This window comes from Neophocaena asiaeorientalis, unplaced genomic scaffold (genome assembly GCF_003031525.2).
Source record: "Neophocaena asiaeorientalis asiaeorientalis breed wild unplaced genomic scaffold, Neophocaena_asiaeorientalis_V1.1 scaffold541, whole genome shotgun sequence".
NCBI lineage: Eukaryota > Metazoa > Chordata > Mammalia > Artiodactyla > Phocoenidae > Neophocaena > Neophocaena asiaeorientalis.
The window spans coordinates 1,517,116-1,534,088 of NW_020172450.1; the positions used below are offsets into that span (position 1 = coordinate 1,517,116).

Consider the following 16,973-nt stretch of genomic DNA (forward strand, 5'->3'; position numbering starts at 1 on the left):
TTAGGAGATAGACTCAATGGGGGTTTAGTAATTAATTAGGTTTAGAGAGTGAGGAAAAGAAGAGCCACAGTGGTGCCCACATTCCCAACTTGGGTAAATACACGCCTAGTGATACCTCGGAAGATCAGTGGGGAACACAGAAGGAGGAGGAGGGTTTGGTAGGGGATGGCAGAAAAATAAAATAAAATAAAAATAACGAGTTCAGTTTTCAATTTGTTGAGTTTGAGGTACCTGTGAGGCATCCAAGTAAAGAGATCTACTAGGAAATTGCATGTCAGGTAAAAACTCTAGACTAGACAGGAGAAAGTTTCAGCATAGAGAGATGGGAGTTAAAGCCGTGAGAATGGATGAGATTGCCCAAAGAAAATGACTGCAGAGTATTTTCCAGCATTCTCATAAGTCAGTATCTCTATTTCCTGCACTGATGATAGTGAGATATGGTCCAAAAGAGTGGAAAAATCAAGTCCTTTTCTTATATCTTTGAAGTGCATTCTAGCAATATGATTTCTTTTCTTTTCACAGAAGTAGATTACCTTCCTGATTGTGTTTTGCTAAGGTTAACATTAAAATTGACTGATACTCCCTTTTCACGAACCCGTTGCATAGTGCGGGTGGTTTGAAGTCAGACAGGTGTGCACCAGGCATCAGAAGAAAGCCAGCCAGAGATGAAAAATCAGCCACGGATGATTCACAGAGCCCAAAGTGAACAGGAGATCATTAAAAGTTAGTCATTAAATGCTTCATTGAGGCATTTAGAATCGACATTAAAGGGACTGGGTATATTACTCCATTTCACAGATGGGCAAACTGAGGCAAAGCGTTATGCTGCCATTTGTTGTAGCTGTGCAGTTAAGTAAAACCTGGGGCAGTGCGCTTCACTCTCAAGTTCTGTTATAGCAGGCCAACGCTCCTTCCTGCTTTGAACAATGAGAAATTAAAATATCACTGAGAATACTGTGTGGTAATTTTTTTAATTCTTTTTTTTTCCCCTTGGATCTAGGAATCATACATAAAGGGAATGGAGAAAATATGTTCATTTCCCAGCAGCCTCCAGTCATATCAACCATAATGGGTAATGGACACCAACGGAGTGTTGCCTGCACCAACTGCAATGGCCTCGCCCACAACAACAAACTCTTTGCTCCCGTTGCCTTAGCTTCTGGCCCTGATGGTAGTGTGTATGTTGGTGACTTCAATTTTGTAAGGCGAATATTTCCCTCGGGAAACTCCGTTAGTATTTTGGAATTAAGGTAAGTCTCCTCTAATCTCTGTGTTTGCTTAGTGGATAAGGAAAAAGCAAGAATGAGAAAACAGGAAGAGACAAGGCATTGCCAGAAGGAGCAGAAAATGCAGTTGCCCATATTGTAGTACTGAGCTAAGATGCAGGAATAGGGGCACAGACATAGGTCACCATGGCTACTCGTACTTGAAGAAACCTTTGAGCACTGCTTTGGAGAACCAGGAAGTGTTGACATCGCTGTATGTGTGGCCTTCCCTGGGTGCATTCCTGTCACTGACGTGGATCTCAGTACTTCTGAGTGCTCAGGTAAGTCACTCAACCCCTGCTCTGGCCACTATGAAGACTGACCAGAAATATCTAGTATTCATTCTAGCAGGTAGAGGTGTTGTCAAATCCAAAAGGCTAAATTTTCTAAGTTCTCCAGGTCCAGTCTTTTGAAGTGATCAGTTCATCAAAAGGAAAATGGCCGTCTGTGTTTGTGTGGCATTTTGAGGAAGGATTACTTTTTTATCCTTAAAAGCTCTAATCCATTGGAAAAAATGATCAAAGCATTCATCTTTAGGCTTTCTCCCTCTGTTTTAGGAATTTTCTTGAGAGTACAAAGTATTTTGACACCTTTTGAAAGGAATTCATACCTTTTGGTATTTCATATTTTGAAGTTACACAAAGATAGCAAGTAAATAGACCATGGCTTAATCAGCTTTATTTCTCCCTTTCTAAGGATGTAAGACACAAATATATGTCCCCTGGAGTCCTAGAAAAGGAAAACATCCTCTCTCATCCCAGTAGAGATAAACAGACCTGTTTCCCTTTCCCTGGGTAGACTGGTAGAGCCTTTCTTCTCATTGGTTATCACAGCTTTATCCCTGACACATGCCTTCAGGGCATTAGGCTGAAAATTTCCCTATGTTCCAGAAGACTTTGGCGCCACTCTATAAACTATTCCACAAAACGGTTCTTGCCTCATTCATCACCTCATTGACCTGAAAAGTAGTGACTGGGAGAATAGAGACAATGATGGAACAACTTGTATGTATGGAGCACAGTCAAGACCAGTGAAAGCACATGCAAAATCTTGGGTCATTTTCATTTAATACTCATGTTGACACAAACGTGGAAATTTGAATACATAAGGACAGTCCTCGAAATTTTTCAGATTCTCGTGCTTTGCTTTGGAATCTACCTCCTGTTTCTCAGACTGAGTTAGTCTTTCATAGCTAGCTGGGGAAATCTTCTAGTCCCAAGCCCCCATCCATTTTTCACATTAATTCACTCCAGTTTTAATACATTTCTTAATTATAATTGCAAACGCTGTCATAGAGAACAAAGCTGTTAAATCCCTTGACTGATAAAAAAATAGGTTGTAAAATTAAGATCTTATAAAGATAAAGCACATCTACAGAGTCTAGAGAGGTACTGATTCATAGCACCCTGCCCTAATCAAATGTTCATGTACCTCGGGACGTCATACCTCACCGGGATTTGTCATTACAAGCACTATATCCCTTTGGGCACCTACTTACCGGAAAGTCAATAAGGAAGGCCAAGATGGCTGTATGCCTGGATTTGCAAATGTTTTATACAACATTCTATGTTGTTTTCAAAATCCTAGGGAAGTTCTGTCCACCTGATGCCGAACATGGGTGGAGCACTGATCCATTCACCATCTGAATATTTCCAGGCATGCAGATCTTGGCCATCGGGTAGACAGAGACCTTGTCTTGCTGACCCTATATAGCCAACCCTATAAAACCTATATAGCTAGCCCCTATATAGCTAACTCCTCAGGGGAAGAAACCATAGGATTATCTATAAAAACAAAAAAGAAAACCCAGCTAAATTTAGTCCTTTCCGTTGTAATTTAAATGCAAATTTACCTAAGGTGGAGCAATTGTCATTCATCAAGGAGATTCTCCCTCGTCAAGGATCCTTAACAGTTCACAAATTTGAATTTTAGTCCAAAGTACCTTATGACCTTCAACACAAAGTCATTTGAAGACTAAAGTAGAATAACTTGGACCCTAATTGCAGTGATTTTCTCAGTATAAAGGAAAATTCACTTCTGATGGCGTGAAGTATTTTCCAATCCCTCTATTCCTTCTTACTCCAAAACACTGCTCTCTCTCACTGTCACAGCTCTTCAAATGCATAGGCGAGTGCACACCATGAGCTCATACACCCAGGCTCTCACTTAGCCTGAGTCTCCCTAGCTGGCTCTTCTGAGCTGACTTCCTGTAGAGCAAGTCTTCCTAATATTCGTTTTTTCTGTACGCGGGCCTCTCACTGTTGTGGCCTCTCCCGTTGCGGAGCACAGGCTCCGGACGCACAGGCTCAGCGGCCATGGCTCACGGGCCCAGCCGCTCCGCCGCATGTGGGATCTTCCCGGACCGGGGCACGAACCTGTGTCCCCTGCATCGGCAGGCCGACTCTCAACCACTGCGCCACCAGGGAAGCCCCCTAACATTCTTTTTTAAAATTCTCAGATTTTTTGGAGAATCTATTGTATGTTATGTGCCTTCTCCCCAGAAAAAAAATTCACAAAAAATTCAGGGGTCACATATTTTCCCTCTCCCCACATTCCCCCCCTCCTGTGGATGAAGCCCTTTCATAGACTCATGGTTAAGATTCCCTGCATTAGGTTCAAGAAGAAAAAAATAGTTCTTCCTCCTCTACTCCGACACTCCTCTGACTGGCCATCGGAGAAATAAGCTGATTCTATATATATATATATGATCATTTTGACCTAATGAACAGGTAACTCCCTATTTGACTGCAGTCAATACCATCCACCCAGTCTGTGACAGCAAACATTATCTGTCATGTTTACTCAGAAACTAATATAGCTCTTATTAGGTTCACTTTTTTAAAAAAAGTATCTATCCTGATCGGTAGCCTATACTGTACACATTGCATCTTTCACATACAATTGGTGAATTTTTATATTTGCTTTGTAACTTTTCCAGGCTTAAACTTCCTGGGGAGAAATAAGTTGATATAAGGGGCTTTGCTAGCTTAACAACCATAATGTTCATTGAATTCTACTGTAGATAGACAGAAACTTCATTTTGTACCAGTTTTTGGTTGATGTTAAAATCAGTTAATTTAATTGCCCCCCTCCAGTCCATATTAGTCATTTTATTTGGTTGAGTCATCTGTTTCCTTGGAAACACAGACTATATATAGTCATTATGTTATTAGTTGCATTTAAAGCTGTGAATGAAAGAGCAATATCGTCAACAAGTTGTTACAGAAAGGGATACAGAACATTCTAGATCTTCACTCTCTGTCAGGTTATTCATTATATAACTTAACTACTCTGTTTTCTACTTTTCTGTCTATAAAATTGGCTTCACGTTAATATTTGAGCATCCTCTTACATGTCTTTTACGGTTTAACTTGTTTTAAGATCCACAGATGTGTACTTCTCAGCCCAGAGTTGGATGACATTTTGAGAGGACATAAAGCTTGCTCCTACTGGATGCCCTTCTAGATTTCCTTCTCTTTCATCCTCTTGTTCCATTTTGGGCCACATTGAACAATTCCAGATGCCCCTTGACATTTCAAAGATTAGAAGACTATAGATTTTTCCTCTCAGCTCTACCGATCCAAACTGTCCCCAATTGAGTTTCTTTCATCTGAGCTCAAAAATAATTTCATTTTCATTGTTGGATGATCATTTATTTCCTCAAGCTGATCCCCCATTGGCTGAATGGGGAGGGTAAGGAAAAGTCAGTTATGTGATCATTATTAGCAACATGCCAAGAGCAACAATATTATTTCTTGTTATTTAAGTATATAGTATCCCTTTGCCTGTTTACTGCAGATGTCATCTGCACATATACATCTTAGTGCTTCCTTCCAATGAGAAATTGAGATAAAATAATAAAGAAGGGAAGCTTATAAGATCATGCAATTAAACCCGAGAGAGTCTCAAAAATACATTCTGTGAAGATTTTTTTTTTAAGATAGATTTATTTCCATATGAGATAGTTTAGGCCTAGGTATCCCTAGTGACTTGCTTCTCGTGTTAAAATTTTAAACACACACACATATTTCAGTAACACAAAAGTGGTATCACAGATTTGTGAGCTTAGCGATAGAAAGAGTCCATGGAGGTATCTGGTACAACGTAGTGCCCACTGCATCCCTGACGGTTGATCATCTCTACTTTGTTTGATCCTTTTCAATAACAGAAAACTTACGTATCTCTCTAGACAGTCCACTGCATCTTTGGAATGCTCTGTTGAAAATTCTTCCTTACATTGTCTTCATGAAACATCCACTCAGTAGTGGCAAATGTTAACATCTGAAGCACAGAAGCCACTTCCCTCGTTTACCTGAGAAACTTTCACAAGTGTAAAGACAGATTACCATAGGTTCCTGAGCTTTCTCTTCTTCATTCTCTACATCCCCAAGTCCTTCAACTATTTCTCATCAATTAATGGCTCTGTTTCCTCTTCCTTTGATTATGGCCTCAGGATCATTTTTCAGTTTTCTAAAACTTACATGGATAGTTATGTAAGTAAAAACAGGAGACACCATGTCAAGTGCTTTGCAAGAATTTAAATATGAATATCCTCTTGCTCCCCTCTCATCTTCTAATTTCATGAATCTATTAGAAAACTTATTAAGCATAACTGGAAATGACTTATTCTTTATAAAAACCTCATGCTGTTATTCTTCAAGATGCTGTTATTCTCCAGATATTTATTTTGTCCTTTCATTAAAAATGAAAGAAAGAAAAAACAATAAGAGCCTGGCAGATGCTTCTTGGTACCTTGAGTAATTTGGACTTGACAAATGTCAATGTGACATGAACATTTCTCTTGAGATGTTACTGTTTCTTTTACAGTGACTGGTGAATATTTCCTACATTGTTCTCAGGACTCAACTCCTGTCATTGACTAGGTATTGAGTAGAACTGGAATAGCACCCATTTAGGGGCAGTTAGCATGCTGAGGGGCATACGGAATGTGGACTGTGAGGGCTCTGAAAATATCTGAGAAATGACCAAGAACCTTCCTCTTGTCAGCAGCGCTGGAGCTACAAAGACAGAAACAAACTACACGTAGATGAAATAGGTGGTTACCTTCCCAGTGTGATCTCATGTATTAGCATTGACACTCAAAGGCTCCCTTTACGTCACCCCAAAACATCTTCGCTGGCCTTCCACAGTGCCCCAATTTCCACTCGAAGAAATGTGTTCCTCTGAGTTGAGACATTGCCTCTCCAAGAGTCCCCAACACAGGAACCTGTGTTAGAATGACCCATCAAGCTAAAATCATCATTAATCCCTGGGCATGGATTCGTTTGTGAGACTGCTTTTCAAACGAACTGCTAGCTGAAAGCAGGACCCTAAACACAAGACAGGTAAGTTGAGATAAGGCCAAGGGACAGAGCCAGAGAATGAGGACAGTCTTAGATGAGGGTTTGCTGAAGTTGGAAGATCTAAGAAGTCAACGAGTGGCAGGAGTGGGAACTCGGTCTTCAAAGGAAGACTACCATGGGACGATGAGCAGGCGGGGAAGTTCGTTCTTTGACTTCAGATATTTCTGGCTACGTATGAGGGAAGAAGCTGAAAACAGCATGAAGAACAAGCAAAGTGCTGCAACCAACACAGAGCAGGCCAGGCAAACTCTCATGACGACTGGTCACGAGACAGCACCTCCGAAGTTGGCATGTCCCTTTTTTCTCCATCCCCCACCTCACTGGATATACAAAGAATAGGTCAGAAATGATGCTAAGTGAAAGAAACCAGACACAAAAGGATACGTATTATATGATTCTGTCCGTACGAAATGTCCAGAATAAGCAAATCCATAGAGGCAGAAAGCAGATTAATGGTTGCCTGGGGCTGGGGGAGCCGGGGAAATGGGGAACGACTGCTGACGGACACGGGGTTTCCTCATGGGATGATGAAAATGTTCTGGAATGCAGTGATAGTGATGGTTGCACAACTCTATGGATGTACTGGAAACTGCTGAATTGCACTTTTTAGAAGCGTGAATTTTATGGTTTGTGAATTATATCTCAATAAAAAGTTTTTAATTAAAAAAGAATAGACAACCCTTTTAATCATGTAGGTCCTGAACAAAATCAAAGATCTACTTAAAGGTCCTACCATCAGGAGCATTTCTTGCTCTAAAAAGATTTGCCATTCCACTCCTTTGTCCGAACTCACCGCAAGCTTCAAGTCAGTCGGTTGCCAGGTGGTGATGCCCGCTGATGGGCCCAGGCACTTGTGAAGCGCTCACACGCTGACACCTCAGCATGCAGTCCATTGCCAGCTAGACAGCAGACCGACTTTGGTGGTGGCTCAATCCTAAATCTTTAACTAAAAGTAATTCTGGGACAGAACAAGGTCACACACTGGAAATAAACTCCGTCATCTTCACTTCCTCCCTCTGAGATGCTAACGAGAGAAGCTGTTCTGCATAATATGGGACATCTTTCCAAATTCACAGTGACATTATTGGCAGGATCAGAAGAAGCTGCAAGAAACTCAGACCGTCCACCTCCCCACACCTTGCCATCACCTAAGAATTTCAGAACCCTTTGTAGCCACACAAATGGTTCTGTACCATGAGACTCTGTGGTAGACGAAACCATGCTTTAATGAGATCCTTTTAGTATTTTTACAACTCAGCTTCCTTCAGGAAGATCAACCCTGTAATGGTGATTAGAGCCAGCCTCAAGCACACTCAGCCTGTAATTTAGAGACCATGAAAACAAGCAAGTGTCTGAAGACAAAAAAACTCAAAGAGGTTCAAATGTCTGGGGCCAGATTTCTAATCACATCTCCCCACCCTTACCTTTTGATCTTTTGTGTCAACCTGGGGGATACCCACCCTGTTGAGGTGGCCCCATGAAACAGAAAAGTCAGTGGATCCTCACCATAACCCAACTAGTAAAATCCCAGAAAGATTCTCTTTAAAAAGACTTGAATCAGTAGTTGCAGATGGCTTCAAAAGAAATCATTTTGTATCTTTCCTTCTTTCCTGATGTTCCAAAGAATAAGAACATTTTCTAGTTTAGATAAAAAGATTTGTTATCTTCATATTTTTCAAAATGACATAAGGGCCAGGTTTAAAAGGATTTTAAAATTTAAATGACTGCATTGCACAGATGATTATAGCCTTTTAATTCTGGGTAGATTTGACCCAAAGTCAGGCCTGTCCACGGACTGCGCTCCCGGGGTGAGAAGACCCATACCAGGTCCCAGAGTGAAATAGCCTAGGCAGTGCCCTGTGCCAAGAGGCTTACAGATCAGGGGCTCCCCAAAGCGTTCTGCTGCTTCTGACATAGTTCTGTTTTGCCCACCCCAGTTGCCCCCTTGGTGCATGGATAACTGGACAACACAAGGCCCTAGGAGTTTGATGTAAATGGTGTTTTATTGAAGCTATTTTGAGGCAGCAGTTTTGATGCCAGGGACATTCTATCATGGTCGAAGAGAAAACTTTTATACTTTCAATTTGTTAAATTGTTTAATATTGCTAAATAATGTGCTAATGTTCACAAGACATGTCCCTGTCTTACCTCTGCAATCATGTAAGTGGCTTAAAGTTGGGTTTGGGATGTCTGTTGCACGCAAGACTTGATAATGAAAGAGTTTGCATTTTGATAAAGTGGCTTTCAAAATAACTAATAAGAACCTGCTGTATTAAAAAATAAATAAAATTCAAAAAAACAGAAAAACAAAATAGAGCCTAGAACAGTCAGACCCTTTGCAGTGGCTGCTTCTTCAAAACCTAGCCTAGTGGTTCTTAAACCTTATTCTGCATCAGAATCACCACCTGAGTTTGTTCAAGATGGAATTCCTGGGAATTCCACTCCCACTTCAAGATCCTGATGCATATGACTGGGGAGAGCCCCAGGAAACTGCATATGTGGCAAGAACCCAACCGATTCCAATGAAAACGGTCCCGGTCCCAGTGAACTTTTTGAAAAAACTGCCTTAGAGCTTTGCCCACCCACCAAACAGGATATTCAGTCACCTTGACACCATTTTAGGAGGAGCAGCCTGGAGGGACTGGGTCCACATCTGGAGGGATTGGCTTGCACATCTAAGTGATCCCTGTGGAGTCCCTCTAATAGCCACAAGCTGAGTTAGGAATTGAATAGGTGTGTCTGGTTAAGTTTGGCTTGTTGAATGACACTGATGACTCTCTGTTTGCTTTTACTTGCCACTCGTGGATACCTTGTGCACCCTAGAAACAGAGATACCAGACATAGGTAAGCAAATCACGTGGGTGGCTACCTAATGCCCCTTCTTGCCTAAGACGCCACCTCCTAATAATGTGCTAACAGGGAAACTTCTTAAGTAAGGTTAAAGGCATAATGTGAACATGAACTTGGAAGTTATAACTCAGGTAAGTGTCTTCCAAAAGGAGAGAGCTCCACTAAGTGGGAATTTGCTGGAGGATCAAAATATACCAAAAAGAAAACAAGATAAGTGAAAGCTGGCCGTTCAGTACTTCATGGGAAAGCAAAACTCTCAGGCTTATGTTTTCCTTAGGTGATATCACAAGTGAGTCTGTAAGTTCAAATAGATTCGATGTTTTCAAGTTGCAGGTAGAGAGAGAGGTAGCACAGCAATCTTCCTGTAGTTGACGTGTGTATTAAGAGAGAGTGCCCATGATGACCTTCTTGAATAAGATTTTTCCATTTTCCTCTTATGTGACCTCATGGTTTCTATTTTATCCCACCAAAAAAATAATAAACTTTAAACTGACCATTTACTGACAAGGGCACGTAACTTGGAAATTAGTCATAATGAGTGTTTGTATTCAATTTGTTTATGCATTACACTTGTCAAAACTGTTCTAAATTACCTGAAATTGCAAAGGAGAAAATTGAATTTGTTCACTTTCAAATGCCAATTGTCATCAAAATGGCGCTGGTAGGGTTTGTAATTTGGATTTTGTTTGGGAGATGCCACTTCCTAAATACCAGTGCACAAGATCAGCCTTGCTACTTTGGCATAACTGATTCCTTAAGCAAATTAAATTGGTTATCAAATTACTTTCTGGTAAAATGTTGCCCAGTATTAATTATAAGCATTAATTGCCCATTTAACAATCTGTGTGATTTTAACTAGCATGAATGAAGGGATCTTTGCTAAGTTGAAGGGCATTGCTTGAATATAAAACGAACCAGAAGGTGACAATAAGTGTAACACTGAAGTTGTAAGAGAAATCTTCACGTATCTCAAATTGCAATACGCGTTTAGACACAAGGGATTAGAACAAATTGGAATGTAGTCCAGTGGTTTTTCTTTCTCAGGTTTGGCATGTTTCCACAAAGTAGAAAGAAACAATCTCAAAAGAGCTGACATGCACTTGGGAAATGGCATGAAGTGGCAAGAAATTACATCTCAATATAGGAGACCTTCCTGACTGTTGGCTGTCAAGAAAATAACTATCAGGTTTGAATTTGGTGCGTTGGGCTGTTCTATTTTCTAAAGGCCAGTGTGCAAAGTTTGAGAACAGCCTCGCTGAGCAACATAGTTAGAAGAAGACAGTTACGCTGATTTTTTTTTTTTTTTTGCCACTTTCAGAACAAGACTATTCTTGTAGGTATTTATTTTGCATACACAGTCACATATGATCTAATCTAATATTAGTCCAAGCACAGGCTTGTTGGTGACCTTGGGCGAGCCTTCTATGTGTCTGGGTTTCCCCAGCTGAGGTTTGAGAAGAATGATAATTCCAACTTCCCTCACAGGCACATAGGGGATATTCAATAATAAATGAATGGAATGCATTCCAAAGTGCTTTTGTGCAAATAACATTTCTCTTGGAAAAATAGCCTATGGACTTCTCCTAAACAAAACATGATTGATCTGGCTCAGTTGAAACTTCCACAGACTGGCTACCAAAGTATTGAAGGTTGTTTCAGGGAAGGGTTGTGACTCCTTCTGTATTCTAGAAAGATCTAAGGGCACTGGAAAATTTTTATTCTGAAGGCAAAAAGTGCAAGTAAATATGTCAAAACTTTTACTCAAACCCCTATTTAAGCAGTCTTTGCTACAGAGATGCTTTGTCTGATATGACTGCCAAATCAATTCTGGAATCTGTTGGGACCCTTTACAGTTTATTTACAGCAGCTGTCATGGTGGTTCCAGGGTTGAAGATGTCCCTGGAATCTACCGGATTCTCTTATTTGATGAAGGTAAGTAGAAAAAAATCAAGTATTCCGATTGGATTTGATTTTTTTCCAATTAAAACCATAAACTGGGTCTCAAATCAGTATTTGCCAGCCTTACTATCATTAATATAAATATGCTTAGAGGGCAAATGCAATTACAAATACAATCAGGAACATGCCAGTCCTTAAGAGTATCTTAATTATTCTAATGACCTTCTCCCCTCCATTTTGCTTGGCTAAGTAGCCAAGGCCCGAACTCCGCTATGTCTTAGTTAGTTTCATGTCCTACAGTTTAGTTCAGCACTTCCTGAACTTCAACCCTGTCAGACCCTCTGTTGGCACTGAGGTAGAGAGCGGAATAAGGTTCTTGCCTGCAAAGAGTTCACAGTGTATCTGGAGAGAGAGAGATGTGGAAAAAATAGTGCTTACACCCAGCACTCAGATCTCAGTTTCTAATACCATTCTTCAATGAAAGGAACCAGGGGTCCTTGGAGAAATGTTTCGTTCCAGTCCTGGAGCAGGGATTATACAAGATGAGCCTGCAACATCTTGTACTTCCAGAAAGTAAGGAAGTGCTCAAAAAAAAACAAAACGCACCGACATTGATGGGGGTTTATGAGGGGCACATAAGCCCACAGAAAGAGCTCCCAGTGGCTAAAGCTGGAACAATTTGAGCAACAAAATAAAGTCACTTTGGAGTTTAATGCAAAGTATAAAGCAAATATCCATGAGTCCATACTGATATAAATAAATGGTTGAGTTCATAAATAAATGGAGGAGAAAAGATAAGGTTCTCATGCAGAAGAATTCCAAATAATTTATGTAGCTACTCGACCCTCAAGGAGGTGGAGTATAACTCCCTACTCCTTAAGTGTTGCCTTGGCAGAATGACTTCCTTCCAAAGAATGCAATGTGGAAAGTAAGAGAGAAAGTAAATTTGCAGAGGAGAAACTTGACAAACACTACCTCAGCCAGGCGATCGAGGTCAACATCAACAGTAAGTCATGTTGATATTACTACCCTTGATTTGATTTGATGAGAATGGCACTTTACCCTTGTGGTCTTCCTCCCCAAAACCTGTAATCGCTGTCTAACTATGAGAAAAAAGAAAAATCAGACAACGTTGCCATGGGGGCATCCTACAAAATGTCTGACCTGTACTCCTTAAAACTATCAGGGTCATCAAAAACAAGGGAAGTCTAAGAAACTGTCACAACCCAGGGGAGCCTAAGGAGACGAAGACTAAATATAACTTGGTATCCTAGGTGGAATCCTGAAACAGAAAAAGGATATTAATTAAAAACTAAGGAAATATGAGTAAAGTGTGGACTTCATAATTTAAAGCAATAATGCTAATACAATGTGATAGCTGCTGCTAGGTCACGTGTCCCTCCTATCTGCTCATTTCTCTCCCTTTCTACCTCTGTTGTAACACTTGGATTTATGACAGTCATAGCCTATTTACTGATCTGACTCCCCCACTAGACTGTGAGTTTCACGCAGCGAGGGGCTGTATTGGGCACACAGGTAGGTCTCCAGACCATAGCACAGTTCCTTGGCACGTTGTTTGCACTTTGTAAGTACTTCTGAATGACTTGATGAATAAATCCACGATACAGAAATGGTATTACCAAGCAAGGAGTGCAGCTGAGAGATGTCAGGACTAATGACGGTGGAGATAAAGAGAAGTAGGCAGATTGGAAAAGCGTTTAGGAGGTAGAATTTTTTTTTAATGATGTTTTACTGGATATGGGGAATGGCGGAAAGAAGGAGCGGTAAAGAACGGCTTCTGGTTTCTGGCTTGGACCACTGGGTGTGAGGCAGAGTGCTGTGCAGTGAGCACGTTAGAGATAAGACAAGATTACTCTCCTCCAAGCTCTCACGGTTTACTGGGGCATACTAATACATTTTTTAAAAAGTAATATGATGTGTGAGTGTGATCCCCGAGAACAGAGGTAAGCATAGTGCAAATAACCGAGCCTAGACATTTCCGGAAGGCTTTCTTCAGAAGATGATGCCTGAGTAAAGCCTTAAAAGGTTAAAGAGAATTAATTACTAAGTGAAGAAAGGAATGCGCACCACACTAAGGAACATTTAAAAGTTTGTACAGTTTTTAAAGATGGGAACCAAATGATCAGAATAACCCTGGAGTCAGTATGGGGGAAAAATGGATTTAAGATTTCAAAAACACCTCCTATGGGCAGGACTATAGAAAATATTCCAGGCCACAGATGATAAGAGTTAGAACTAATGTGATAGCAGGAGGGACAAAGCTTCTGAAAGCTTGTTTTCAGGCACAATTAGGCACAGTGGAGAGAAAAGGGGAGAGTAAGGGTTAGACTTCCATGTTGGGAGCTTGGATGATATCAGCAGTACATAAACCTTAAGTTCAAGCAAAATGTCCCCCAAACCAAAGTTCCTGCAGCTATTGGAAAAATGATATTAGGAATAGTCAAAACTAATGAATGAGCTCAGCCATGTATGCAGATAAAAATAACACAAGATCCTATGTAAAATATGTAACTGAAGAGTTTCAGGAATACCAGAATCCAATCAAGGTAACTTGAGTGTCACCTTTTGGAGGTATGGATGATTGTAATTATAACCAAAACAAGGTCAAATATGATCACTTCTATTATATCCTGAAAAAGAAAAAGTGTATTAGAGAAGTACGGTGGTCAGCTAACAAAAGGAAGCTTGGAGTGGAAGAGTATCTCCAGCACAGCCCTCCCTAAGACACACTCCTCACTTTTTGTACATGCCTTTCAATTTCCAGCGGGACCCTGGGAGGACAGTAGTGACTGCAAGTGAAGCAGGAAGCCCAGAAGACAAGAAGTAGGTTTTTGAAGGATGGGGAAGGCAGGAAGAGAATAACTTCTGTTTTGGATTTGTTGAGTTTGAGGTGACTTAGACATCCAGGTAGTCATCTAGTAGGTAATTGGAGAACTGAGGGGGGTATGAAAGGTATGTATGAGAAAAAGGATCTCCTGGGATTTTCTATCTTCTGCTTCTTTCTCTACCCCCAAATGGACGGTATTGGAATATCAGGAACATTACAGGTTAGCAGTACGCACTGAATTATTTTTTAATCCCAGACCCATTACCAGAAAAACAAAGAGGTACCTATCGCCTCGGTACATAAGGAAGATACATTAATTCTTTTATCTCTTAAGAGAATTTTCCATTTGTGACAAAAGGCAGACCCCAGGGAGTGTATGCTGAACAAATTGCTTTGAATAACTTTACTTTTCTCTTCCTTAGCACAAGTCCTGCTCACAAATACTATCTGGCTATGGACCCTGTGTCTGAATCACTTTATCTGTCAGACACCAATACCCGAAAAGTCTACAAGTTGAGATCTCTCGTGGAAACAAAAGACTTGTCCAAGAATTTTGAAGTGGTGGCAGGAACAGGAGATCAGTGCCTTCCCTTTGACCAGAGTCACTGTGGAGATGGAGGGAGAGCATCGGAAGCTTCACTGAACAGCCCTCGAGGTAAAAATAAAAAATCCTTTGGTTATCTAAAGGTTTCATTTGACTTTGCAGAATCCTAAGATTGTTATCACACTGTAGTCCATCCGTCCCAACGTACCTCTGACAGACATCATCTCTGAAGTCTATCTCGGAAGATAGGCACACCCAGGACTAATTTTTAGCCAATATGCATTAGTATAGTCATAACTGTTATTAAAATATTGGAATGCTTCTTTTCTGGTTGATAAATAGTTAAAGCCCAGAACCCTCTGCCTCCCGGACACCGCAGCCTCTCCCCGTGATCTCCTTCCTGGAAACTCCCAATAGTTCAACAACTAAAGGGTTAACTCCTGGCCAGCAAAGAGCCTCCAGGAGGAAGGCTTTAGCACTGTGGCCTGCACTGGTTTGGGGATCAGGTCTGTGCCACCTTCTACCGCTTTCAAATATATTGAGTATCTCACAGACTTTAGACACTCCTGGCTTTTCCTTAACAACCAACCTTTAATGAATCTATCTTCCATTAATTTATCTAAATCATTCTTGAAGCTATTTATATTTTCAATTTGTATTACCCCTAGTATAACAAATTCCTTTTTTTTTGGCCTTCTGTAAGAGCTCAGCCTTACTGTTATTTTTTTCTAAATTCAGCTTCTCAACCTTAAAGGGCCAACCCTCAATTCTGTTGCCTGGGATTTGTAAATAAACGTGTTCTCCCAGTCAGCTTCATGATTTTATAGACTTGGATCATATTCCCATCTTAGGCCACTAAGCTGAAGGGTAGTCAACTTTTAAATCTGTCGTCATATATCATCCACCCTATCTCCTTAATTATTTAATCATTCTTCTCTGTTCCTTCTCCAAGATGTGTGTATGTGTGCTTTTATTTCAGCAGGTTTTATGAAGTATTCATTGTAGTGGGTTTTAAGAACCCAATGTGTTTTTTCTTTTTAACTATTACACAAATAATACACAATTGTTGCAGAAAAATTAGAAAAGAGAGAACACAAAAAATGTTTTTAATTGAGGTCACGCATAATCCTACCACATCTAGAAAACCACTGTTAACATTTTAGTGTATATCCTTCTAGACTTTTTTCTATGCATATCATATATTTTATTCTCTAATAATGGAATCATATTATAGAATGCTGTTCTGTAATCTGCTTTTCATACATAATGTATTATGAACACCTTTCCATGCTGAAAAATATAGTGAGGTCAATGTGTTTAATTTGTTAGATGGTCAACTTACTATTTCAAATATTAAGAGGTTACTCTTTAGCTATTTGACATTTGCCGTATGGGGATTAAATTTCAACTACAGTCGGAGTTTAAAGCCGTCCCTTTCTTCAACGCCACACTCAAGGCATGTGTCTTTCATAAAGCCCTTCTGGCTAACCCAGCCCATTAAATCTGAATTTCTTTAAGAGTGTCTCCACTACCCAATTAGCACCTGATTATATTTTGCCTTCTTTTACTTTCCAGTCCTTTCATGAATGGAGTGTTTTTTATTACCAAAGTGAGCTGCTTGAGATGAGAAACTGTATCTAATATTTCTTTTGACTCTTCCCCACCTCCTCAGCAATATCTTGCACAGTGTGAGATCCACTACACATGCTTCTTGTGTAATTGACCAATTAGGTAACTCTTACCCATACCCAAGTATTCCTAAGAGGAATTTCAATGGCACTTAAAGGGGATGGCCTTTTTTCCCTAAGGGAACATAAGCGTCCCCACCCATAAGTATCATGGTAAAGTGTTTGGGAATGTTTCTTTTTTCCTCTTGTACCTGTGCTCCATCCTTACACATAGTAGGTCCGCAATAAATATTTGATGAGTGAATGCATAACTCAGGTGCAACATATAATCAGCTCATCTTTCAAGGAAATACGTCAGGCTGGGTCCCACCTTTTACACAGGTTTAAAACGCTTACAGGTATTATAAGGATTTCTGCATGAGAAATAGGGAGGAGTCAAGCTTGTATTGTGCCTGAAATTGACACCCTCCTGAGTTGCTGCTGGTGTGAAAACCACTCATCTCACCTACCACATTCAACCTGCCACACAGAGGATGAATGTCAGCTTTTCCAAATAAAGCAAATAATTGGGTCACT

General features: G+C 40.3%; 1 protein-coding gene across 3 annotated transcripts in view; it reads left to right on the forward strand.

Moving 5' to 3' along the window:
- The window catches only part of TENM1 (teneurin transmembrane protein 1), a 552,490-nt gene that overhangs the window by 439,153 nt on the left and 96,364 nt on the right, over positions 1-16,973 (forward strand). For 2 of the 3 annotated variants that reach the window (XM_024737354.1, XM_024737355.1), the window contains exons 20-22: positions 1,001-1,250; positions 9,452-9,472; positions 14,648-14,880. In XM_024737354.1, the coding sequence (XP_024593122.1) occupies positions 1,001-1,250; positions 9,452-9,472; positions 14,648-14,880 (504 nt within the window). The remainder of the gene's footprint in view (positions 1-1,000; positions 1,251-9,451; positions 9,473-14,647; positions 14,881-16,973) is intronic. The other variant, XM_024737356.1, reaches the window with a different exon arrangement.